Source organism: Stegostoma tigrinum, chromosome 19, assembly GCF_030684315.1.
Source record: "Stegostoma tigrinum isolate sSteTig4 chromosome 19, sSteTig4.hap1, whole genome shotgun sequence".
NCBI lineage: Eukaryota > Metazoa > Chordata > Chondrichthyes > Orectolobiformes > Stegostomatidae > Stegostoma > Stegostoma tigrinum.
Genome location: NC_081372.1, coordinates 38780815 through 38807277, shown reverse-complemented (window position 1 = coordinate 38807277; position 26463 = coordinate 38780815). Strand labels below are relative to the sequence as shown.

The following is a 26463-nucleotide window of genomic DNA, read 5'->3' as shown; positions in this document are numbered from 1 at the left end:
ATGACAATTGGTAGGACATACTTTAGACTGGATTTGTCTAAGCTTTTAAACTTCTAAATGACAAGAGGTATAGATGTACCAACAACTACTAAGTATGAACTACAGATTATTTCCTTAAAATAATATGAGGATACATTATTCTTTTTCACTGTCAGGATATTCCAGAGAAAATGCCTATTGTAAAACCATCAATACGGGACAGTGAAGCAATCGGTTCCTTCAATAACTTAAATCCTAATAACCAGTTCAGGGTGAGTAAAAGAAGTAAATGTTTTCCTTCAAACAAATCGCAAGGTAGTCAGATACAGAAGAGAATGGGTTTTTATTAAGCATTCTATGTAAATGTATCTTTTAATTTTGAGCAACTTGGACTAGAAAATCATGAGACAAATGTATTATTACTACGAATTTTTGAAACTCAAAAACCTTTGGCCCTGGCTGTCATGAAGCTGATTTTATTAAACTTCAGCAAATGGTAGTATATGTGGCATATTTTTGTGACTGCTGTAAAGGGCAATTCCTGAAATGCAGCCTTCACGATGTTATGGATTCTGTGCAAGCAGAGTTTTATACATATTATTGAAAATACATCCCTGTTTCTAGGAAAAAGACAACAAGCCTCAACACGAAAGGGTCTGATTTTAGTAGGTGAAGCAGTCAAGGCTGCTTGAAAAGTGTTGGATTGTTTAGAAGAAATCTCAAGAAGCAGAAGAATTGTGAGAATGTCAGAGAAGAAAATGACCCCAAGGCTGTTGAGGACATGAATATATGAAGCCCACCTCTCTTTGTAAGTGAGCTGAGTTAGCAGCCCGTATAGGGGTCCCAGGAAGAGACACTAACTAAGAAGAATAGAATTATGTGAATGCGCAGACATAGGAATCAGGATCACAAGTGAGATTGTGAGCTGAAATGTTGCAGTCGGGAGGTCAGGCAGCAATGGTTGTCATGGAGCCCTGACTGAGTTGGAAGTATACTTCCACTCCAACACGCAGATACCCCATGTTGACTGACCCCCAACTTCACAGTTTTCATTGAGCAGACAACTATTTTCAAATTGGGTCAAAGTAGAAAACAGTTGGGAAGGAATGGAATACAGCATGCTAGCTGAACAGGTTCAGCCTAGGCGCGGCATAATTATTCACTGGGGTTTGTTTTCCTTAAGGTTGTTGTGGGGGTAAAAGGGTTGAATCACTTTTTTCTGATATTTGCGATGAGACCATTTAAAATAGTTTTTTTGTACAGGATTAAGTGTTCATGTTCTTTCTTTTGTTTAGTAATCTTTTTTGTTCTTTTTTAAAAAGCACATTGTCAACCTTTTGAGAATATGGTCATTTACTGACCTAAACTAAAAGAAAAACGATGCTTATAAGCAATCAAACCAAGTTTCATTCTGGGATTTAACTTAATTAGCTGGGAGTATTGCACTTGTCATCTTTCTGGGACCAGGGTAGTGTCCCTTAATCAATGGTTATCATTTAGAGTCTAATGAAAGAATTTACTGTGGGCTCCTGATGAGTTTCCCAGCCTGGCCCCACCCTGCGCCAAGCCCCTCCACATGCTGTTCTCATGATTCTCATGATTCCCACTCCATAAATCCATCCCTGTAGCCTGTGTTTCTTCTGAATTCTGGGACTTAGCTTCCTGCCTTTCAGAACACTTCCCCAGTGGAACTGATGAGCAGAAGAATTGTAGTCACAGAGTCATAGAGTCAAACAACATGGAAACAGACTGTTTGGTCCAAACAGTTGATGCCGAACATAATCCCAAATTTAACTAGCCCAACCTGCCTGCTCCTGCCTGCTTCATCCATCCATCCAAATGTCTTTTAGACATAGTAATTGCAGCAGCATCCACCATTTCATCAGGAAGTTCATTCCATATGTGGGCCACCCTCTGCATAAAAAAATTGCCTCATGTCTTTTTAAAATGTCTCTCCTCTCACCTTAAAAATGTATCTCCTACTCTTGAAATTCTCCACCTTAGGGAAAAGACAACTACCATTAATTCTATCTATACCTCTCATTATGTTATAAACTTCTATCAAGTCACCTCTCAACCTCCAGTGTAAACAGTCCAATGCCCTATCCAGCCTTTCTTTATAAATCAAACAACCAGCAACAGCCTGGTAAATCGCTCATGAACTCTCTCCAGCTTGATAATATCCTTCCTATAACTGGGCAACCAGAACTTGATGCAATATTCCAGAAGAGGCCTCACCAACGTCCTACACAACCTCAACATAACGTACCAACTGCTATACTCAAAGTACTGAGAAATGAAGGCAAGTGTGCCAAATGTCTTTTTAACCATCCTGTTTATATGTGATGCAGACTTTAAAGAATTACGTGCCTGTATCTCTAGGTCCCTCTGTTTTACAACATTACTCAAAGTTCAACCATTAATTGTGTAAGCCCTATCCTTGTTTGGTATACCAAAGTACAATACCTCACGTTTATCCAGATTAAACTCCATCTGCCATTTTTCAGTAGATTGACCCATTTGATCAAGATCCCTTTGTAATCTTAGAACACCTTCTTCACAGCTTACAATGCCACCAGTCTTGGTGTCATCCACAAACTTGCTAACCAGGCCTTTTATATTCACATCCAAATCATTTACCTAAATGACAAACAAAAGAGAACCCAGAAACATCCCTGCGAAACACTGCTGGTCACATGCCTCCAGTCCGAAAAGCAACCCTCCACCATTGCTCTCTGCCTCTGACCATTAAGCCAATTACGTAGCCAACTGGCAAGCTCACCCTGAATCCCATGTGATCTAACTTTTACTAATTAATATGCCATGCAGAACCTTGTCAAAGGCTTTACTAAAATTCAAATAAACAACATCTACTATCTGCCATCATCAACCTTTTAGGTAACTTTCTCAAAAATCTCAAACAAGTTTGTGAGAGACATGACTTTCCTTGCAGAAATCCATGCTGACTATTCCTAATCAATTTCTGTCTCTCTAAATGTCTATAAATCCCACCTTTTATCATGCATGAGTTCTTCCCCGAGGACTTGAGAAGAACACCTGCCTGAGAGAGCCTTGTGATGAAAAGGCATCCTGGGTCTCTTGGTAGCTCTTCAGCCAACAGGTGAGGCTCCCTAAGCCTCAATATGCTTTTGCCCCTAAACCTTTGTCTATTTATCTTTCCCCTTTTGCTGGCAGACCTGCTAAGTAAATTCTAGCATTTTATCTGTTTGTCAGACTTCCAACACATTATTTTGCTTAAGGTCACATTCATTTCTGAGGACATTTACCATGGTGCAGCTGCCTGTAGAGGGAAGCTCTCTTTACTCTGCCTCAATAATGTATCTGTTTCCTTAAACCTGGCAGAGATATATACCTTAGATGACAAGGTGTAGGCCTACAATTTCAGAGATATATACTTTAGTGGCTATGGGTTGGTTAAGACCAAATTGTGGGCATGGGAATTGTGGGAGAAATTTTAAAGACACAGCAGTGTCCCAACTTACAATTAGAAATCTAGGTTACTCGTGCTGGAAAGATCTAGCAGTATAAAGCGTCAATAAAGTTTTTGAGGATTTACCAGTGGTCCTTCTATAGGGCCAGTTCCTTCAAGGAGTTGGTACTGAGGAATATTGATACAGCTGGTACTGAGAGCATAGTAACTGGCATTGTTGAACCCAGTATAACATCTGCACCTTTCAAATTCCATCTCACCCACATTCCACAGTTGCTATGAAGAGAAAATTATGGATGGTGTTTGCATTTCACCCCACGCTGACATCATGGATCCCAAATCATCCCTCGATCATTTATTCTTTTAGAAACTGAAGACCTGTTACCAGTTTAGCCATCAATGTGTCTTTTAGCAGATACTGGGGTGGCACTGCATAGTTGTGTGCTAGGCCAGGCAAAAACACCTGCAAAACAAATGTAACAGAAAAGAGCAGGTTGAGGAGATGAATATAGTATGTATTATTGTAGGCTTTGTTGAATGAAGCAGGTGTAGAACAATTAGTTTGTGGTATCTTCAATTTTAGGATCTTGACCGAGAGAGGACATGTAATAGTCTATAACAGAAAGAGAGGAAGGTGTAGAGCAACAGTGCTGTGGGGATTCAGTTAAGGGAGTAAGAGTTTAATAAAGCTGCTCATTCTTAGTCTGTGCACCGCAATGCCTCTTTCTTTTCCCATCCATTAATCAGACAAATGAAAGAAAGGAAAGGGTAATATTTCTGACCAAAGGAAGCCCAGAGGTTATGAAATAGTCAAGACTTTGGTCATCCCTATTAAGTTAAACATTTAATGTAAGCTTGAGTATCACCACAGTGTCAAACCATTGAAGATTCTGGAAAGCTTTTCGTTTGGAACAAGGTATTAGTCACCCAATCAGGACATTGAATGGTTTACCAGGAATGAAACCAGACTAGTTGTTTTAGCAATTTAAATTATTAATCACAGAAGACATTGTTTCTTCATTGTAAGCAACCATAGATTTGGAACAATACAGAGATTCTTTGGGCAGTCAAAACTATTTAAGACCTCAAAATGGATTGGTTTCCTGTCAGTAGATTGCTATCCTGGAGGAATTTAGCAACATCTTTTATACTTTGTGTATTATGATCTCAATTAATTGCAATAAAGGTCAAATCAGATCCCAAGGCGAAACTTAACTTCATAAACCATAAGTCTTATTTTTCTTTTTTGTTTTCCATGGTGATCAGTCACTGAATATATTCTCAAAAGGCCAAAGTACTTTTAAACAAAGTTATTGCACACAAAAGAAGAAAACAAACATGAATTACTTTACACCATACAAGAAGTGGTTGAAGTGGCCTTATTGCAGATGTTAGAAATAAAGATTCGATCCTTTTACCCTAAACAATGACTTTACAGACCATCGAGCCTCAGGGAAGGGTTACCCTATCGCCACCTTACATTTCCTTGTTCAGCTGGCATGGTGATAATTAGTCTCTAGAGCTTTCTTCTTAGTGGCCTCTGAACAGTTTCAGAGCTAATATATAGGTTTTCCATATTAGCAGATACCAGCAGTTTTCATCTTCTGGATTTTTCTTCAAAGTCATTTAAGCTATTTACCCAACCCCAACTTTTTGAACACTGCTAAATGAGCAGTACTTTTTTGCTCTGACTGAAGTCACACACATTGGCTGGCCTCCTGGATGTTAGTCTTTTTCTCACACTAGACTCCTGTGGTTACAAAATAGTAGTTTGTTTTCACTTCTACCCTAGTTATTAATACAATAAGCTACTCACCCCAAGGGTTTTAAAACAACTTATTTTAACATAACAGTGCCCACAAAACTCAAGAATGAAGTTATAATTATGTTTTCCCCTTCTTAATGCATACAGTAAGAAAAAAATCAAGCTTAAATTAATGCATTGTTCTTTCACCCTAGAATGGCTTTCCAAATAATAATAAGATATCATGAATCTTCATTACAGTTATTCTTAGTTTAATAATGATGTCCCAATTTTTCCATTGCTCTCTAAGGTGTTAGAACAGATTTGTAGCTAACGTTGCGGATGTTGTGGTTGGTTAGTTTGTCGAGCTGGTTCGTTGTTCTGCAGATGTTTCATTACCCTGCTGGGCAACATCATCAGTGCAGCCTCTGATGAAGCACTCTTGTGTTTTCCCACCTGTTATTTAAACCCTAGAGTCTGTTGAGCTGGATTACCTCACTTCCGGTTTTCCTTCGCAATGGATGTATATAGGGTCTCTCTCTCTCTCTTTCTCTCTTTCCCTCGCTCACTGTATCTTCTACAAGTCCTGCTCCAGGGGGTGACACAATTCTGTGATGGTTTCCTAAGTTTTTTTGTCTTCGTTGGCATTGGGCCTTACTTATGTGTTAGATTTCGATCTCCTGTATCTCTGCCATATCCTGAGGGGATCTTCAGTTGTGATTTCATCATACGAAAGCTATTGGAGTTTGCTCATCTTGGATGTACTGATGCTTTGGTTCCTTTTTCAACATCTCTGTGCCTTCATTGTATCGAGGCCAAAATGATTTCAATGTAAGTGTATGAGGAGTATTAAAAACAAAGCAGTTTTTGTGTAATATAAGCAGCCAGCATTTACGTCTCTCACAAATTGTGCTTTACCAAATCCTGGATATGGTGGGGCATGGTAGTTTCTGATAAAAAGGGCCATGGAATGCTGGTCCATGTCCCTTTGCTACAGTGGAATTTATTCCAATGAATGCAACACAAACCATGCCACAAAAGTAGAGTAGCAGATTGTTAGTGTGGTAGGACTACTGAAACCTTGTAACCTACCACTTACCTCACACAACATATTAGAAAGGAAAACTTCATGTAGGAGAATGTTGTCAAATACTTACTGAGAAAATCAATTCTGTGATCTTGAATTGTCTTTCTGAATCATGGCCCGCACTTTTAACATCATATATGACTACATCTGCTTTGCAGGGATGACTCTCATCAACTTATAATAACCAGTGGCATGATCAAGATTGCTTATGGCCATGACTTGTTTCCCTCGTAGTTTGTCACTATATATGGTTCACATGCAGAATTCTATAAGTACAGATGTCTTTAAGCTATACTATGTAAAGGTCTGATAAATGCAATTGACTCTTGAATGGCGTCACAGGCAAACAGAATTCATTTCCTCAGAGTAGGATGAAAAGAATTACTCTGTCCAGTAAAACTGTGGTTGCAGCCCATTTTCAATTCTGTGGTGCAATTTCGATCAGGAAAGAAGACCACACATGTAGAACTTTGCAGAGTGGGTTGTAGGCTCTGCCTGTCTTTCTAGGGGACTCTCCTCTCACTTGCTCCATTGAAAAGATCCTTAATATATTTTCATTCACTCATGGGATGTGTGTCACTGGCTGACTAGTAAATATTGCCTGTTCCTTTTTGTCCTTGAGAAGATGGAAGTGGGCTACCTTCTTGAACTGATACAGTACATGTGCTGTGAGTTGACCTACAATGGCATTAGGGAGGGAATTCCAGGATTTTAATCAAGAGATGATGAAGGAACGGCGATATATTTCCCATTCAAGATGGTGAGTAGCTTAGAGGGGAATTTGCGGGTTTTTATGTTCCCAGATATTTGCTACCCTTGTCCTTTTCAAAGGAAGTCATCATGAGTTTGAAAAATGCTGTCTAAGGATCATTAGTCCATTTCTGCAGGGAATCTTGTAGATAGTACACTCTACTGCTGCAGTACGTCGGTGGTGGAAGAAGTGGATGGTTGTGGATGTGGTGCCCATCAATTGGACTGCTGAATAGTGCTAGGCTGCTTGAGTGTTGTTGGAATGCACCCATCCAGGCAAGTGGGGAGTATTCCATCACATTCCTAACTTGTGACTTGTAGATGGTGGCAGGCCTGGGGCAAGTTACTCACCACAGCATTCTAAGCCTCTGACCTGCTCTTATAGCCACGGTGTATCTGTAACGAGTTCAGTTGAGTTTCTGATAAATGGTAACCTCAGGATGTTGATTATGTGGGACTGAATTTTAGTAACACCATTGAATGTCAAGGGGTGGTGGTTAGATTGAATCTTATTGGAGATGGCCATTGCTTGGCATTTTTGTGGTGCAAAGGTTATTTGCCTCTTGTCAGCCCAAGTCTGGATATTGTCCAGGTCTTGATGCAGTTGAACATGAATTGCTCCAATATCTGAGGAATTGTGAACGCTGCTGAACATTGTGCAATTTTCCATCATTGAGGATGAGGATATTTGTGGAGCCTCCTTCTCAGTTGAGTTGTTTAAGTGAACACCACCATTCACGACTGGATGTGACAGGACTGCAGAGCTTAGATCTGATTCATTGATTGTGTGATTGCTTAGCTCTGTCTTTGGCTTTCACTTATGCTATTTCACATGCAAATAGTTCTGTTTGGTAGCTTTGTCAGGTCTATGTTAAATTTCCTTTCCATCCCCACATGCTTCCAGCTAACACTTTCATTTAAGTCTTCATCTCCCTATGTTAACCCTGGGTCCCATGTTTACAGCTTACTTATGTAAACCTTTGAGATGCACTGCCCTACTGTTAACACTACAACCTTTGATGACCCATCTCCAGCAGTAACTTATGGCTTCCCATGCTTTACTGTCTCCTATCCTTACATTTTTAGTTTCCCTTTCACCATTATTGTTCCCCTGTATCCCAGCAGGCTGCCTTCAATCTACACAACTGGCTTCTTGAACTTGTCCACTGAAATGACCACTGCTAATTTCTCACTTTCAGTGAACAGACTCCCAGTGTTGACCATCACCTTTACCCTGGACTGGCTTTGTAGGATATCCTCAAATAATGAATGACCAGACACCTCTGTGACTGATCTCTGTGCAGCTCCACCAAACAAATAGCCACTGGTCTCAGACTGGTTGCACATGAACTGAAGGATTGACCATGACCCACACCTTGGATTGTAATGAAACAGAAATCCTGACCCTAAACCCCCCTAAGCAGCTGAATGACAGTTTCCTTAGCCCTTGAACTGAGATTGGACAATACCCTTGACTGACTGTGGTGAACCCTTTCCACTGTGGAATACAGCTGTTAGATTTTAAGACACAAATATTTTGTGGAAGCTCATTCAGTGTGTTTGTCTTTAAAACAGCTGCCCACGATGCAAGTGTGACATTGCTGTAGCATGCTGCCATACTGCAATGTGCCCACTGCTGGCAAAGTTGATAAATTGCCTGGTTTTCCATCTGCACAAAGAGAAAAGGGAAGGCAGAAATACTGTGAAACTGTAAGTTCTGAATGATGTAGCAATGCACAAAAAGACAAGGCAAGTCGGAAATAGAAACATCAAATTGGCCCTAAAGTCAATTAGTTCAAAATGAGTAAGCGAAGAGCCCTGAACTGTATCCTGAGATGTAACCTACTCAGACGTACGAGGTGAGTGTGCTAAAAGTCACCCAGCAGCAAGATTGCAATGAAAGGTATCAGTGAGTTGCAAAATATTGTATTGAAGTGATGAACTATTTTCTAAGTAAGTCAGAGATGTGCCATGATGATAATGCTTTGAGGTTGGTGCTTGCTGGATAAAGGATATGGTCAGTCCCTCTCATGGAGTGTACCCTGAGATATTAGGGATGGCTGGCCAAGGTGGAGACGCAGAGGTCGAAGTGGTAAGCTGGAGCTGCCAGATGACCTTTGACTTACTTGCCAGGAACTTGTTATTTGCTTTTGTCTACCTGGTAGGGGTATAGTAAACTGCATACAATTGAGGCTAGATTAGGGAGTAATGAACTACTAATTAATGTAAATAGGTTTCTCACCACTCACTAATGAGATTATCATAACACCATTAAAATATTGGATGGAAAATTGGGCTTCCTTTTCTTGATATCAAGAATCTCATTTTTCTAATCTCAGCTGGCATCTGCCACTCAGGGGCTGGATAGTTTCTGCCCTCAGCCTCTCTTACTCCCTCTTTATGATGTGCAAAGCTCACATACAGCTTGACTGGTCTGGTACGGAAAAGTAAGATCACTTAGTGGCCAATCAAGAAAATCCTCTTGTCTTAAACAAGATGTGCTTAATTGTGTGATATATGCGTGCTTTTATATACATATATTAATATTATTTAGTTTTGAGCTTGGGTTTTTTAAATTTGAAGTAGTGGTATATTAGTTTTCTGTACGTCTGAGAACAGGTGCAATTTCTGTAGCCATGGTGATTTCTCTTAAAAATCAGTGTGAGAGAAAGTCTTCCTGGACAGTAATGGACATTTGTTTACGCTGGGAGAGCTTTACGAGCAAACAAAGTAAACAGCTGTGTGTTAGATTGGAAGTTTAGAAGGTAAGAAATTGGGATTTTCTTCTTTTACTTTGGGGCAACCCCCATATCTTGAAAGAACTTCCTTCACTTCAGTTTGGCAGCTCTGCAGGGTTCTTACCTGGAACTGGAAGTATAATTGATAAAAAAAATTGTTTACCTCTGTATAAAGAACTTAGTCAAAGTTCTAGATCAGAAGTGTTTGGTTAAAACACTTAATTCTTGTGAAATTTATGCTCTTGAGGCTCCAGCTACCTTAGAAAACTGTATAATTGGGGAACAAAGGCTATTCACTGCTACCATGGCTGATAACATTGCTACACAAGCCCTTGATTGATGCCTGGCGGAGACACATTGCTACCCATGCTTTGACTAGGGTCAGAGTGCAGTATAGTATAGAGGTGCTAAAAATATGATTTCACTGATTCAATCAGTCTAGTGGAGCCCTGCTATAATAATCTGGCCAGAGTATGGTGCTGGCATGGTGTGCCTTGTATGATTAGCACATATAATGAGGTGTGATGTTGGATGCTGAGGAAGTAAGAGACTGGAAGAAGTTTTCTGGGGAGCGGGAAGCTTTCCTTGTCCTTGACAGAACTCAGCTGCATTGGGTACTACAAGGCTGGCAGGGCCTGACTGACACCTGGTTCCAGTCGTTGAGAGCTGAATATAGCAGACAATCATGGAATGCAAAATCGTTGTTGGTCATGATGCTAGCATTTAGTTTACATTGTGGAGGTGAACTTTCAGCCTTTACTGGTTTTGTTTTCACTTTTGATATAAAATAAAAGCTTGTGTTAAGTCTTGTCTGATTGTCGGGCTGTTTGTGATGTTCCCCTTTTGGACAATGACAAGATACTGGCCTATAGTGAGCACATGGGGCAGAGTAGATTGTACAGACTTACAGATGAGGTTTAGACAGGATGTACTTAAGGACAACCAAACTGCTTGACCTAATAGTCAAACAGGAATGAAAGTGAGAGAACGGGGTTACAACCATACAAGGGAGTGTCAGCCTGCCAGCAATGTGCTGTGAACAGCAAAAATTTGTGGATTGTTAATGCTGGTCCATGTGCACAAAGGTTTCTCAAAGATGGTATGGGAGGGGTGCTGGTCTTTTGGCAAACATATGGTAAGTGCAGAGTTATATCTAGAACAATGCCTGGTCAAATGGGGTTAGAAGTGGATGTGAGAGACATCACAGTGGTGGGGCTGTAAGTTAATGAGGCAAATTTTTTGAGATGAGACAATTGATCTTTTGACAATTGATCTCATGGCAAGACAACCTCCAAAAATGTGACACCACTCACATTTAACAAAAAAGTGTAAGGTTCAGCCTTTTCTTTAATAAACATAAAACATGGCCTCATAACACTCAGAAGTAAAAGCGTGAACAACTACACTATAGTTGTCATGAATGAATGGTGGCATAACAATACGTGTCGGTTTTTCTATAGGCAATATGTTGAGGTGCTTTGAGACAGAAGAATGAGGGGAGCTGCATGGTACATTGCTCTGCGGAGTGTTCTTCAGGACATTGAGACTTTTTCGAATCAGGCTTAATTCAAGTTGCCAATATTATTAAACGAGCTTGGATTGTGCTTGTTGTTTGTCAGGGTATATTAGCAAACAGAATCTGATCATGTCTAAACCCGAAATCCATTTCAACATGCTTTACTGACAGGGACTACGGATTTAATTTCCTCCTCCCTCTGTCCTTTCATAGTATGCCAATTACTGTAAATCAGTTAACTCAAGGCTAAATGAAAAGCAAACCCCTCGTGCACTAACAATCTTAAAATAAACAAGTAGGTGTAATTACTGAAGGTTAACTGAATGGTGTAATTAACTCATAGTGCACATTTCCTTCTGGGAGCAAAACATGATTGGCTCAAAACATATGGCCACAAGGATTATGCTTGACATAATAGTCCTCATCACGTTGGAGGGGTGGGCAGTGGAGGTTGCAGACCAGCAAGAGGAATGTGCCTGTGCTGAAGATCAGGTGAGATATGCCCAGCCATCCAGTTAGTAATCCTTCAACAAATTGGCCATCAGTCAAATATGTCTTAATGAATGTGAAGATCCCTCAGAGGTTCGAGGCAACCCATCACATCCTGCATCAAGTGAATAATGTGTTTAGAGGTCACATTCTGATGAGCACAGCACTAGTATGTTTCTACAACTTGAGGTGTAAGAAATAGCCAAGCTCTCTGACATTCAGAGGACTGCTAGAGGACAGGCACTTGCTAAGGTCAGTACAGATAATGAGACACTGGACTAACTATTAATGATGTGATGGAAGTGTATATGAAAGCAGGGAAACATCTGTCAGAGATAATGGGAACTGCAGATGCTGGAGATTCCAAGATGATAAAATGTGAGGCTGGATGAACACAGCAGGCCAAGCAGCATCTCAGGAGCACAAAAGCTGACGTTTCGGGCCTAGACCCTTCATCAGAGAGGGGGATGGGGGGAGGGAACTGGAATAAATAGGGAGAGAGGGGGAGGCGGACCGAAGATGGAGAGCAAAGAAGATAGGTGGAGAGGGTGTAGGTGGGGAGGTAGGGAGGGGATAGGTCAGTCCAGGGAAGACGGACAGGTCAAGGAGGTGGGATGAGGTTAGTAGGTAGCTGGGGGTGCGGCTGGGGGTGGGAGGAAGGGATGGGTGAGAGGAAGAACCGGTTAGGGAGGCAGAGACAGGTTGGACTGGTTTTGGGATGCAGTGGGTGGGGGGGAAGAGCTGGGCTGGTTGTGTGGTGCAGTGGGGGGAGGGGATGAACTGGGCTGGTTTAGGGATGCAGTGGGGGAAGGGGAGATTTTGAAACTGGTGAAGTCCACATTGATACCATATGGCTGCAGGGTTCCCAGGCGGAATATGAGTTGCTGTTCCTGCAACCTTCGGGTGGCATCATTGTGGCAGTGCAGGAGGCCCATGATGGACATGTCATCAAGAGAATGGGAGGGGGAGTGGATGGCATCACAGAACAATCTATATTTGTCATATAAGAATTTAACTGACATTTCTCATGAGTTTCTTGAATATGGAGAGACTTCAGTTCCTATACTGCAAAATTTTGGTATTGCAAAGAAGTAGTCTGCTCATGAAGGAGCCATTTCCACTCCCCCTCCCATTCTCTTGATGACATGTCCATCATGGGCCTCCTGCACTGCCACAATGATGCCACCCGAAGGTTGCAGGAACAGCAACTCATATTCCGCCTGGGAACCCTGCAGCCATATGGTATCAATGTGGACTTCACCAGTTTCAAAATCTCCCCTTCCCCCACTGCATCCCTAAACCAGCCCAGTTCATCCCCTCCCCCCACTGCACCACACAACCAGCCCAGCTCTTCCCCCCCACCCACTGCATCCCAAAACCAGTCCAACCTGTCTCTGCCTCCCTAACCGGTTCTTCCTCTCACCCATCCCTTCCTCCCACCCCCAGCCGCACCCCCAGCTACCTACTAACCTCATCCCACCTCCTTGACCTGTCCGTCTTCCCTGGACTGACCTATCCCCTCCCTACCTCCCCACCTACACCCTCTCCACCTATCTTCTTTGCTCTCCATCTTCGGTCCGCCTCCCCCTCTCTCCCTATTTATTCCAGTTCCCTCCCCCCATCCCCCTCTCTGATGAAGGGTCTAGGCCCGAAACGTCAGCTTTTGTGCTCCTGAGATGCTGCTTGGCCTGCTGTGTTCATCCAGCCTCACATTTTATCATCAAACATCTGTCAGATATCTGCAGACTGGAGAGAGGGTAGGAGAGTCTTTCAAAGTTCTCGCTGGTGATCTGATTTTGGCATGTGAGTGCGTAGCTACTTTTATGGACTGGGCAGAGGCTACTGGGGTGAGACAAATGGATGGCATCACAGAACAATCTATATTTGTCATATAAGAATTTAACTGACATTTCTCATGAGTTTCTTGAATATGGAGAGACTTCAGTTCCTATACTGCAAAATTTTGGTATTGCAAAGAAGTAGTCTGCTCATGAAGGAGCCAAGTTAGTGAAGAAGTTTGCACTCAAGAGAGTTTAGATGAAGCAGTCTAGCATGCCAGGAACATACCTCAAACCATTGAATTTGTGAACATGTGTGTTATTTGGTTTTGCCTAACAGGATTGTGCCAGTGATCATAACTCCAGTGCCTGGGGTATTAGTAGGTATTCGTGACATGCTAATTAATACAAATCAGATTGACAATTTTACCGTCAGGAAACTGAAGCATCCTGAAAGGCTCTGCAAACTTAATAGAAAGCTTTAACCTGCTGTTTGAAAATGAATGTTTTCCCTCTCATTCAATTAAATTCCCCTGTTCGCCATTCTAAAAGGTCTGGGCAATTTTGAAAATTCTGCCATTGTCCATACAGATCATACTATAAATAAAGAGCCTTGCAAAAAGTTCCATGCACTCAAGCAACTTTATTTTGGGAGCCTGAAAAGGATTAGACCACAAACACAACAGAAAGCAGAGGAGAAATGAGTTCAGCTCCAAGCATGCAAACACATGCCACAAATTGTTCAATGATCTCATGAGTGGTCACAGTCAGTGCATGTATTTGCAAATGCCCAACCCATAATCTGCATACAGCAGGCAAAGCAGCATCAGAGGAGCAGGAAGTCTGACGTTTCGGGCCTAGGCCCTTCTTCCTCTTAGGCCTAAATCGTCAGCCTTCCTACTCCTCTGCTGCTGCTTGGCCTGCTGTGTTCATCCAGCTCTACACCCTGTTATCTCAGATTCCCCAGCATCTGCAGTCCCTACTATCTCTGAAATAACTACCCATAATCTGCATGACTACTTTCATACAGATTCAATACACCATTCCCCTTATCACTAATCTACTAAACAAATCAATCATCCAGTGTTCATACCGAACATTCAAGTATTTCACCACACCCTCCTAAGTTTGGAAAAAGATAAAATATCACATCCACAGCTCACAGCTTACACACATGGGCAGCAATTCAATCATAATAATTACATTACCATAACGATATCTCTGACAGGTTCTGACCTGAAATAAACATTGATGCATGACAGAACATGGGAGAAAATGGTACACAGGAGCAACAATGACTGTGATTGTGGCCAGCAATGCATCTGAAATATTGAGGGTGAAAGTGTCATGATATTTGAATCCAGTTATTACAAGCTATTTCCCCTCATGTACCACATTCTCCGACTTACAAGCTGCCAATGACTAGAGTGGATACTTTACCATAACTCATCCCTCATGCCTTTGTCCTTTCTCCAAGAACTGTAACACGGTGGAATAGTAGAAGCTGGAAGATGACCAAGACTGAAAAACTTTTTTTTATCTCTTTAGGGTTCCGGTTTGCAATTAGTAATTTGTTGATTTTTTTTTAGGTCATTTGAATCACCCTCAGATCACTGGTTTGTCTTCCCAATTCAGCTTCTTCGTTCGACCTCTGTGGTTCTTGTTTGTGAAGCTGCTTGTTAGGGCTGGAGCTTGAGGGGAAGTTATTTCTGCAGACGCCTAGTGAGTTTGGGCTTGGCAGTTATATAGACTGTGTGTTCTCTTATCTCCTCTCAAATCTATTTTGCCATTGTGTTTCTGGTGTTCCCTTTGAGGTCAATTGCCTTCCTGATAGTTAAGAGTATGTGTACATGGATTCTGATTGATGTTGAATGCCTGATATCTCTGTGAATGAGTATTGATTGAAGTTGAATGTCTGATATAGGTTCCAAAATGTCTGTGTTAGATGGTCTGAAATGTAAAAATTAGTTTCAGTCTAGAGTGTTAGGTCTGGTTGATTGTTCTCTTGGAGTGGAGGTGTATTTTGGAATTCCAGGTTGAGCAATAGCTCCAGACTGAAGTTATTCTGGCTCTGTGTGTATTTGTTGTAGCCAGAACTCAGGCTTTTGTCCATTATTTTAGATATGAGAAAAGTTCAAGGTCTTGTCTGGTATTTTAGATGATGGGGATTTTTGCTCACTCTTACACCTCTTACACTGACAGCAGCCAGCTCAGAATCTGATACTGCTGCAAATAATGTAGAGGTAAGATCTGCACACAATGTGACACCAGGTGCTGCAGCTAGACCAGGATTCAAGTGCCAAGTACAACCTCACCAGAAGAAGGAAGTTACATGAGTTCTGCTGTAGATTTTGGGTCAGCAGTTCAATAGCTGGGTTACAGGAGGAAGCTAATGGTGACACAGCCAGAAATGTTTGGCACAATGGAAAGCTGCTGAAAATCCTGTTGTCGCTGTTGAGGAGCATTAGGAATCTGGTAACAACCTGGCATAGGTGTGTGGTCAACATCATTAGAATCACAATGTAGTGTCTGATATTTGATAGCTCAACTTCTATAACATAGAATACACAGAGGGTCACTTAGATTCTGAGTATATTAATGGAATCTTGGCCTGAAGTCAGGAAAGATCAACTTGCTGAAATGGCTGGTGCTCATGGATGTGTAGAGTATTGCTGCCATTGTTCCTTCTTGTTTTCAGTGGCAGTAGTAGAGTGCCAACAGGAAGGTAAGGTTTTTTTTCCCTGTATAAACATTTACATTGTACAGCAGCAGCCCTCTTGGTTTCAGTGGTGGGTGTGTGAACAGAACGTGAGCCAGGAAGGAACTGGTGCATTCGGGCATTGGATAAACCTGAAACACGACACATGTAGTGTCTCCCACCCATCCTCCTCCTCGAACCCAAAAAAAAGACTGTGTGGAGGGTTGGTAAGGTAAGGCTGTTTTTTATTCTTCTGGAAATCTAGAGGAGAGGGAATGGAAGCGAGGGCAGATACATGCTCCAATTGCAGGATGTGGGAGGTACGGATCACTGTTGGTCTCCCCTCTGACTTCACCTGAAAGAAGTACATCCAACTCCAGCTCCTCAAAAACTGCGTTAGGGAACTGGAGCTGGAGCTGGGTGAACTCCAGATTATTTGGGAGACTGAGCGTGTGATAGAGAGGACTTAGAAGGAGGTGGTCACACACAAGGTACAGGAAAAAAGGTAGCTTGGTGGCTGTCAGGAAGGGGAAAGGGAACAGGCAGACAGTGCAGGGATTCCCTGTGGCCATTCCCATCAATAATAAGTATACCATTTTGGAAACATGTTGGGCAGGATGACCTGCCAGGAGAAGGCCATAGCGGATAGGTGTCTGGCACTGAACCTGGCCCTGTGGCACAGAAGGGAAGGGGGGAGAAAAGGACAGTAATTGTAGTGGGGGATTCAATAGTAAGAGGCACAGACAGGAGGCTCTGTGCTCACGAACGAGATGAACAGATGGTATGTTGCCTCCCGGGTGCCAGGGTCCGTGATGTCTTGTATTGTGTCTTCAAGATCCTTAAGGGGGGCGGTGAACAACCAGCAGTCATGGTACAGATTGGTACCAATCACATCGGTGGAAAAAGGACAGAGAATGTGAACAATGAGTGCAGGGAGTTAGGTTGGAAGCTGAAGTCCAGGACAAACAGGGTAGTTATCTCTGGATTTTTACCAGTGCCACGTGAGAATGAGGTAAGAAATAGGGAGAGAGTACAGCTAAACACATGGCTACAGAGCTGGTGTAGGAGAGAGGGCTTTTGTTTTATGGATAATTCGAGCACATTCTGGGGAGGGTGGGACCTGTACAGGAATGACAGGTTGCACCTGAACCAGAAGGGCACAAGTATCCTGGGAGGGAGGTTTGCTCAAGCTATATGGGATGGTTCAAACTAAATTGGCAGGGGGTGGGCAACCAAATTTATAATTCACAGGATGAGGTATTCAGCTTTTCAACGGGCACAACAGTGAGTGAGATTGTTAATAAAGAAATGCAGTCGATGGAGCATAATTGTGGACTCAGAGATGGCTTGAGGTGTGTATACTTCAATGCTAGAAGTTTCATAAATAAGGCGGATGAATTTAGAGCATGGGTCAGTACTTGGAACTATGATGTTGTGGCCATTACAGAAACTTGGGTAACTCAGGGGCAGGAATGGTTGTTGGATGTTCTGGGATTTAGATGCTTTAAAAGAAATAGGGAGAGTAGTGAAAGAGGTGGGGGAGTAGCATTGCTAGTCAGGGCTAGTATAGCAGCTACTGAAAGGCAGCTCAAGAATGATCTGTCTACAGAGTCAGTTTGATTTGAGGTCAGGAACAAGAAAGGAGCAATCACTTTGTTGCGGGTTTTTTACAGAGCCCCTAATAGTTGCAGAGAAGTGGACGAGTGGATCGGGAGGCAGATACTGGAAAGGTGTAGAAGTCACAGGGTTGTAGTCATGGGTGACTTCAACTTTCCACGTATTGATTGGAAACATTTTAGTTGTAATAGTTTAGATGGAGTGGATTTTGTCCAGTGCATTCGGGAAGAATTCCTGACACAGTATGTAGATAGACCAACACGAGGAGAGGCCACTTTGGATTTGGTGCTTGGCAATGAACTGGGCCAAATGTTAGACGTGTTGGTAGGAGAGCATTTTGTGGTAGCAATCATAACTCTGTTACTTTTACAATAGCCATGGAAAAAGATAGGTACGTACAGCAGGGTAAGGTTTATAATTAGGGGAAAGGTAATTACAATGCAGTTAGGCAAAAACTAGGTAACGTAAAATGGAAACAGATACTGTCAGGGAAGAGCACTATTGAAATGTGGAGATTGTTTAAGGAATGCATACTGCTTGTGCTCGATATGTTTGTCCCTAGTGGGCAGGGAAGATGTGGTCAAGAGAGGGAGCCTTGTTTCTCAAGAGAGGTCGAACGTCTGGTTAAGAGGAAGAAAGATGCTTATGTAAGATTTAGGAAACAAGGATTGGAAAACAAGGATTGGATACAAGTTATATAGGAAGGAGCTGAAGAAAGGGCTTAGGGGAGCTATAAGGGGGCATGAGAAAACCTTGGCCGATAGGATCAAGGAAAACTCCAAGGCATTTTACACGCACATGAGGAGTAAGAAAATGACCATAGAAAGGGGAGGGACAATTAAAGACTGTAAAGCAAATTTGTGCACTGAGCCTAAAGAGATTGGAGAGGTCCTTAATGAACACTTTTCTTTGGTATTCACAACTGAGAGGGACCTAGTAGTAGGCGAGGGCAGTGTGAAACAGGCTGGTTGGCTGAAGGAGGTTGCTGTTAGTAAGGAAGATCTGCTAGGAATTTTGAGCAAGTTGAAGATAGATAAGTCCTCCAAGCTTGATGGGATTTATCCAAGTATTCTATGGGAAGTGAGGGAAGAGTTCTCAGGGCTTTTGACGATGATTTTTTCGTCCTCGCTGTCCACGGATATCGTGCCGCAAGATTGGAGAAAAGCAAACGTCATTCCCTTGTTCAAAAAAGGGAACAGGAATAACCCAGGAAATTATAGGCCTATTAGTCTTACGTCAGTCATGGGCAAATTATTGGAAAGGGGTCTGAGAGATAGAATTTATGATCACTTGGAAAGGCACAGTTTGATTTGTGATAGTCAGTATGGATTTGTGAGGGGTAGATCATGCCTCACAAAACTTATTGAATTCTTTGAAGAGGTGACCAAACACATGAATGAAGGTGGAGCAGTGGATGTGGTACATATGGGCTTAAGTAAGACATTTGAGAAAGTTCCCCATGGTAGGCTCATGCAGAATGTAAGGAGGCATGGGATAGGGGGAAATGTGGCAGATTGGATTCAGAATTGGCTGACCCTTAGAAGACAAAAGGTGGTAGTAGACGGAACATATTCAACATGGTGCTCGGTTACAAGTGATATATCACAAGGATCTATTCTGGGTCCTCCTCTGTTTGTGATTTTTGTAAATGATTTGGATGTAGGAGTGGAAGACTGGATTAGTAAGTTTGTGGGCAATACAAAGGTGGGTCGCCTTGTGGACAGTGTGGAGGGCTGTTCTAGGTTACAAAGGGATAGTGATAGGATGCAGAGCTGGACTGAGAAATGGCAGATGCAGTTTAACCCTGAAAAGTGTGAGATGATTCATTTTGGAAGGAAAAAATTGAAAGCAGAATACATAGTTAACGGAAAGATTCTTGGCAGTGTGGAGGAGCAGAGGGATCTTGGGGTTCATGTCCACGGCTCCCCGAAAGCTGCCACCCAGGTGGATAGAATTGCTAAGAAGGCGCATGGTGTGTTAGCTTTCAGTAATAGAGGGATCGAGTTCAAGAGGTAGGTTCTTTACTTAGAGAGGGGTAGAGGCATGGAATGCATTGCCAGAGATGGTAGTGGAGTTGCCCTCATTAGGGACACATAAGCGGCAATCAGATAGGCATATGGATGATAGTATGAGGTAGAGGTGGAGGTTAGATAGACCTTAGGATTAGGGTAAAAGTTCGGCACAACATTGTGGGCCGAAGGGCCTGTACTGTTCTATGTTCTATGTTCTGGGTACCTGTATAAAGAAAGGAATTTGCAGAATCTCATAGCAGTTCAGCAAGCTACACCCAACAGTTTACCAGCTTTGCTGAAGTATAAACTGAGGTTGTTGCCATGGCTGTATGGTAAACACATCTGTTGTTCGCTCGCAAGAATGCAGATATAATCTTCTCACCAGTTAAACTCAGCTACTGCCCAGGCTGTTGCTGTCAGTAAACTCCGAAAGGTGCTATTCATGCCAAGATGGTGCAGTCCATTAGCTCTGTTTCAGGTTCCAGTAGTAAGAGTTTATAGAAGTCAACTGCAGTTAGAAATATATTTATTTCTGCACATATTCTTTGACGAAAAATACAGCAATACTGTTTTCTCTTTAAAATGCTTTTCTTAATGCATTTAAAGCAGTTCTAAAATCATACACCCAAGTTGAATAATAAATGATGAATTATAATTTAACATGTGCCATTGCTTTGCCATTTTCTTAGACATAACTTGCACTTAGAGATCATTTCCCTGCTAGAGAAAGGAGTGCAGTAATAGCCATTGTATAGAGTTTTTACACTTTCTGCATTTCTACTTGTATGAATTTAATCCATTCATCCCTATTCTGCATTTACATATCTATGCAATGAATAATCTCAATCACATATGGCTCTTTGAGGTTAGGTTTTCAATTTCTTTTGGGATCCAGAGTACTAGAGGCCAAACTGTGAAAATACTCCTCCCAAATAATGTGTCAGTAACTTCACACTTGACTGTAAATTCAGGACATGTAGGGTGGAGAAAAGGCTAGTTGGTATGGTAAATAGAATGATCAATTTTAGAGGGCATTTCAACTTAGATGCCATAACACTGTAACAGGCCAATGATTTAAAACAATCAAAAGAATTCTGGGTGTCAGTCAGCAACAGGTATTTTAAGTCCTCAAATCAGATTGTTTTCATGTCAGTTGACTGCCATTTTGGAGGAGGTGAACAATGAATAATTTTGTTACCCATGGTTTTAAGGAAACATCCCAAACACAGAGGTTCAGTTTTCTTTATGTCTGTCTCTTCTACTCAGTGTCTATTGCTTACTCAAACATTCATACATGCAACATAACAGTACCCCATAGTTAGCTTATCCAATTTGGTTAACCTAATTTGGAGTAGTTTCAAAGTGGCCCTATCCTTAATCAAATAAACTGTGATTATTATTGTCCATACTTTAGGGATCTGAGGCAATTGAGTACCCTCATTCTGAAATTATTTTCCTTGTGTTATATAATGGTATTTTACATATTTTATAAAATACCCCAGTTTTTAACCTTGACTTTGAACCTTGTCTCAATCGAATTTCTAACAGTTTCAATTATTAAGATCAAATATTGGTCGAAAATTGTTGGGAATAACACTTTCAAAGAATTATCTGCAGATCCCAACAGTACAAAATAAACATCTTATTATAACTATTGAAGGATTTCAGATGACAACAGCTATTATGAGTGGATGGAGGAATAGGATAATAAAGGTACTTTATGTAAATTGGACATGTTTAGTCTATATAAGAAAAATTAACGTAAAACGTTTACTCATCTGGATTAAATCAGAATTGTTAAAACTTTTGAGGCTAACATTCCATCTTATATGATGGGTAATTTATTCCATACTGCACCACTACTCAACGTTGTGAATATCTTGTGTTGATAGCTGAGTGCAGTGTCAACCAATAAACATGACGGATGAGCCAAAATTGAGGTTAAATTCATTCTTTTTATATCTAATGCACTAATTTTAATATGAAGTTTCAAACAAAACTGCATAAAAGCAATCCAAGTACTTACCTTATTGGCCAAACCCAGCAGGCATCCCCTTTATTAACCATCGGTAGACAGGGTAGGTCTGCAACTCAGTCTTGCTGGGAATATTTTATTCAAGTGTTAAGTCCTTTATTTAAAAAGACAGAACATCTAACACTTTTTTTTTGCATCTACACCAATATGATTGGTATCTGACATCTGGCTCCTAATGATCATACTTTCCCTTCCTGCCTTTTTGAAGCACCGGGAGAATTTGTAGTACACAAAATATGGGCTGTAGTCTACCTAAATTAGCATCTTGGCCAAGAAGTCCATGGTGTTCAGATTTTTGGAAAGTATGATCCAGGGTAGGAGATGATTAAATTAAGTGATAATGGGAACTGCTGAAGGGTCTAGGCCCAAAACGTCAGCTTTTGTGCTCCTGAGATGCTGCTGGGCCTGCTGTGTTTATCCAGCCTCACATTTTATTATCTATCGATGCTTAAATTAATTTGGATTTCAGTCTTGTTGAAGAATCCTAGTTATATAGAGCTGTGTGATTAAATTATTTTGAAATGTACATTTCAGGGTGGCTTAAATCGTTATGATGTTTTTAAGTCAACGTTTGAAGAGCTCCTGTATCAGGTAAGGGAACAAGGAAAAAATATCTATTGGCTCTTGATGAGAAATTGTGATACTTTTAAAGTTCCACAGCACTAAATCATAGGTGTATCAAAATAATTTTTATAATAAACAAATTGTATCTAACAAATTATTTACAATATTTTATACATATTATGATAAACTCTTTTACTCAGTTTGTTTAAACCTTTAAATATATTAAAGATCGTGGTGGTAATGTTATGGAATAGCAATCCAGAACTGCAGACTTATGTTCTGGGGACATGGGTTTGAATCCCATCATTGCAGATGCTGAAATGTGTTTTTATTAAATCTGGAATTAAAACGTTAGCCTAATGCAACCATGTAACCACTGTTGTTTGTTGTGGAAACCCTCTAATTCACTAATATCCTTTAGGAAAGAAAATTTGCCATCCTTACTTGGTCTGGCCTACATGTCACTTCAGACCTACAGCAATGTGGTTGCCTCTGAACTGGTTGCATCTGGGCAATCTGGTATGGGCATTGAATACTGGCTTGGCCACTGACACCCACGTCCCCTAAAAAAAAGCTTTAACTTCCTGAAATATTATACCTATCTTCATTGTAGTCAAGATCCCCCTTGTGATGAAACAATATGTCATTTAACTTATTACAAACAACATTCAAGGACATCAGTAACAATATACATTGCAACAATTTATACACCTTCACCTTTTTGTATTACTTGAATTTTTAAATTTACTTTTGAGCCAACTCCGAAATCCTCGAGTTAAGTGATTTAATAATTTACTGCATTGTTTGAATGCATGCAAATATTTCTAATTCATATGTGTCATTGTCTTCCAATGTATTTCTACTTACTCTTTTACAGTATGTATGCGTGCCTCTATGTTTTGAGTTACCCTTCTGCCAGCAGCACCATTGATTAGAAGTTAGGATTGTTTAACTGATGACTTCAGAGAGAGAAATTAAGTAAATGGTGACACTTCCCAACAGTGAAATGTTAAGGAAAGGAGTGCTTTCAAGATTAGGAAGACCTCAACTAAAATTGAGTTGCAGTCTTGAATATCACAACTTTAAGTGAACAACTTTAAGTGATGCATTAATTTCCACAGGAATCAGTATAAATGTTGGAATTCTGCCATTAAAACTATAATGTAAACAACACATGATCTGTTCATTGCTGCCATTATTGAGAAAACATGTTTTATGGATCATAGACTTGAACTTCCTTATTAGATAATTTGTTAATATTCTGCCACTCACAGTTGTTTTGATTTAGTGGTTTATTGATATGGTTAGTAGAGACCATAATATTATTGATTGAGCATATTATAGTCCTGCTATTTAGAATACTGTCCATCTGACACAACTGTTAATTGAGAGACATGAAAAGAGCTCGGCATAACAAGTACTCATTTGAAATAGTAAAATAGTTGCACATGGTTAGTAATTAAAGTATATTATATTAATTCAAGATTTGTTTGCTTTATTTGTCAGAAACTGAACAATTACAATGCCAAGGAAGAGACACAAGAACATTATCAGCCCTGTGTTTATCAGTATGAAGGTGGAGAAAGCATAGTGTCATCTCTTGATTCCATTGTTATGGCTGAAAGTGATCCTGGGTTCTGCTACCTGGATAACTTGGAAAATTGTTTCATTCCACTGGCCAAAATTTATCAACAAAAAGACATAAAATAAATTACTGTTAATCTTTCCCAAATTAAATTTAATTCAACTGCAGCAAATATCACTTTACTTCATACGGTAAACATCTGTAAAAATTTTGAAACATGAAGTCTAGATATGTCACCCTTTTAGCTATTTTTTAAAAGTTACTGTTCTTTACTGATATCATAAATGACAAAAAATCCATGGCTTATTTTTATTGGAGTATAAATCAAATATTAGTTAAAGTAAGGACATATCGCAGAATTGCTAACAAAACCAAATGAAATGTTTGCCATTGTATGTGATTCCCCAGCACTTGCTAAACAATCCTAAGGGCGCTAATGGTTGTACTAAGAACCAATTTCAGTTCATCAGTTGAGTTTGAAATGTGGCTCTTTATCGCTTGATGGAAGTAATGCAGAGACCCATACTCTGTTAAAAAAAAGGAACTTGTGTTTTTTTGAAATATCTATAAATATGGACAGTCTATTATTTAGTACTGCTTTCTTGATGTCAATGCCTTGGCCAATCAGAGGTGGCAAACGACCCAACTGTTTGTCTCATGTGTAAATTGTGATGACCAGAAATTTCACATTCTTACATTTGTCCTGATAAGTACATGACCAAAAGTTACTGCAATGTGTCTCTATTTTTGGTAATAATAATCAAGGGAACCCAAGAGGGATATAGTTCTTAATGGACTTTATTATTTTTAATGTTTTAAATACTTTTTATGCATTGGGTTTTGTCAGCTTTACTCCGTACTTTGAAATTTTTTGTTATTAACCATTAAAGAAAGCAACTTTTTTTGAAATGTTGTTTCAGACAATGCTTTCATTGCTGTATTGATTAAATATGAATCAAGCATATCGAGCAAGTCACAGGCTATTGTACAGAGCTTGACACATCTGCATACAAATGACCTGGGTGAAGTACCTTTGCATACAGTATCAGAGGACAGACTGTTACTAACCACAGCTAATTTACAACATGGGGCAATGTTACCAATTGATGTCAAAAACAACTATATTCTTAATTGCATAGCTGGATATATTCCTGTTCAGCGTTACAATGTCAGTTAGTGTGTTGCTCAGGGATATGCATTAAATGCCTGACTGATGAGGCAAGCATTTTCACCTTACCAATTATGTAGCATAATTATTCAATTTCATCGCAGATGGTTGCATACACCTCACCAAAAGCCCTGCGCAAAGCTCATATTGCTAACTGTGTGCTATTAAACAATTTCTGTGTAGTTTCTAATGAAGATAGTAGATTAGTTTGCTGGTGCAGAGTTAAGGATTGTGCAGCACTTCGCAGTGTCTTTTTGCTGGAATTCATTGTTTATGGTTTTCCATTGCATAATATGTGTGGGCAAAAATCAATTATGAAATAAAAAAAAGTACCTAAGATAATACATTGTTCCATGTCAATATGTATTCAATTCCTGAGGACACACAACTACCAGGTTTTAGTGCATGTCATGAGCTGCCTTAATCACTGCCCACTGGCTATGCAAGCTTTATGAGGAAAAGTTTATATTCCCAAATTCACTGAATCAAATGCTTCAGCAGAATTTTGATGACATTTTCAATTTTATGCTGAACATTGAATCTATTTTTTAGCATTTGTTAAGTGGTGTGAAATTTAGGTAATAATGGATAGCTCTAATAAACGTTATCCTTACTTGAAATGAAATCTCAATTAGAGTCATAGATTCATGCAGCTTGGAAGCAGTCCCTTCAGTCCAACCAGCCCAGACCTGTCCAGCTCCCAGACTAAACTAGTCCCAACTGCCAGTGCTTGGCCCATATCTGCCCAAACCATTCCTATTCACAAACGTTTTAAATGTTGTGACTGTACCTGCATCCGTCACTTTTTCTGGCTGTTCATTCCATACGCAAACCATTGTCTGAGTAAAAAAGTTGTCCATCATGTCCTTTTTAAATCTTTCTCCTCTCCACTTAAAAATATGCCCCCTAATTTTGAACTGCCCCACCCTAGGGAAAAGATCTTTGCCATTCACCTTATCTAAGCCCCTCATGATTTTATAAACCTCAGTAAGGTCACTCCTCAACCTCCTATGGTCCAGAGAAAAAAAGTCCCAGTCTTTCCAGTCCGTTTTTATACCTCAAACCCTCCATTCCTAGAAAATACTGGTGAATCTTCTCTGAATCGTCTCAAGTTTAAAAAATATCCTTCCTAATACCGGGCAACCAGAACCACACTTAGTATTCCAGAAGAGGCCTCATCAACATCCCGTATAGCCTCAACATGATGTCCCAGCTCCTCTACTCAAAGACCTGAGCATTGAAGGCCAGCATG

At 40.6% G+C, this 26463-nt stretch overlaps 1 protein-coding gene across 2 annotated transcripts in view; it reads left to right on the top strand.

Moving 5' to 3' along the window:
- LOC125461440 (cadherin-like protein 26) overlaps positions 1–25454 on the top strand; it is an 80446-nt gene extending 54992 nt beyond the window's left edge. The window contains exons 12-14 of one of the 2 annotated variants that reach the window (XM_048550226.2): positions 156–251; positions 22429–22485; positions 23965–25454. In XM_048550226.2, the coding sequence (XP_048406183.2) occupies positions 156–251; positions 22429–22485; positions 23965–24168 (357 nt within the window). In that variant the 3' untranslated portion in view covers positions 24169–25454. The remainder of the gene's footprint in view (positions 1–155; positions 252–22428; positions 22486–23964) is intronic. The other variant, XM_048550225.2, reaches the window with a different exon arrangement.
- Positions 25455–26463: the final 1009 nt, after the last annotated feature.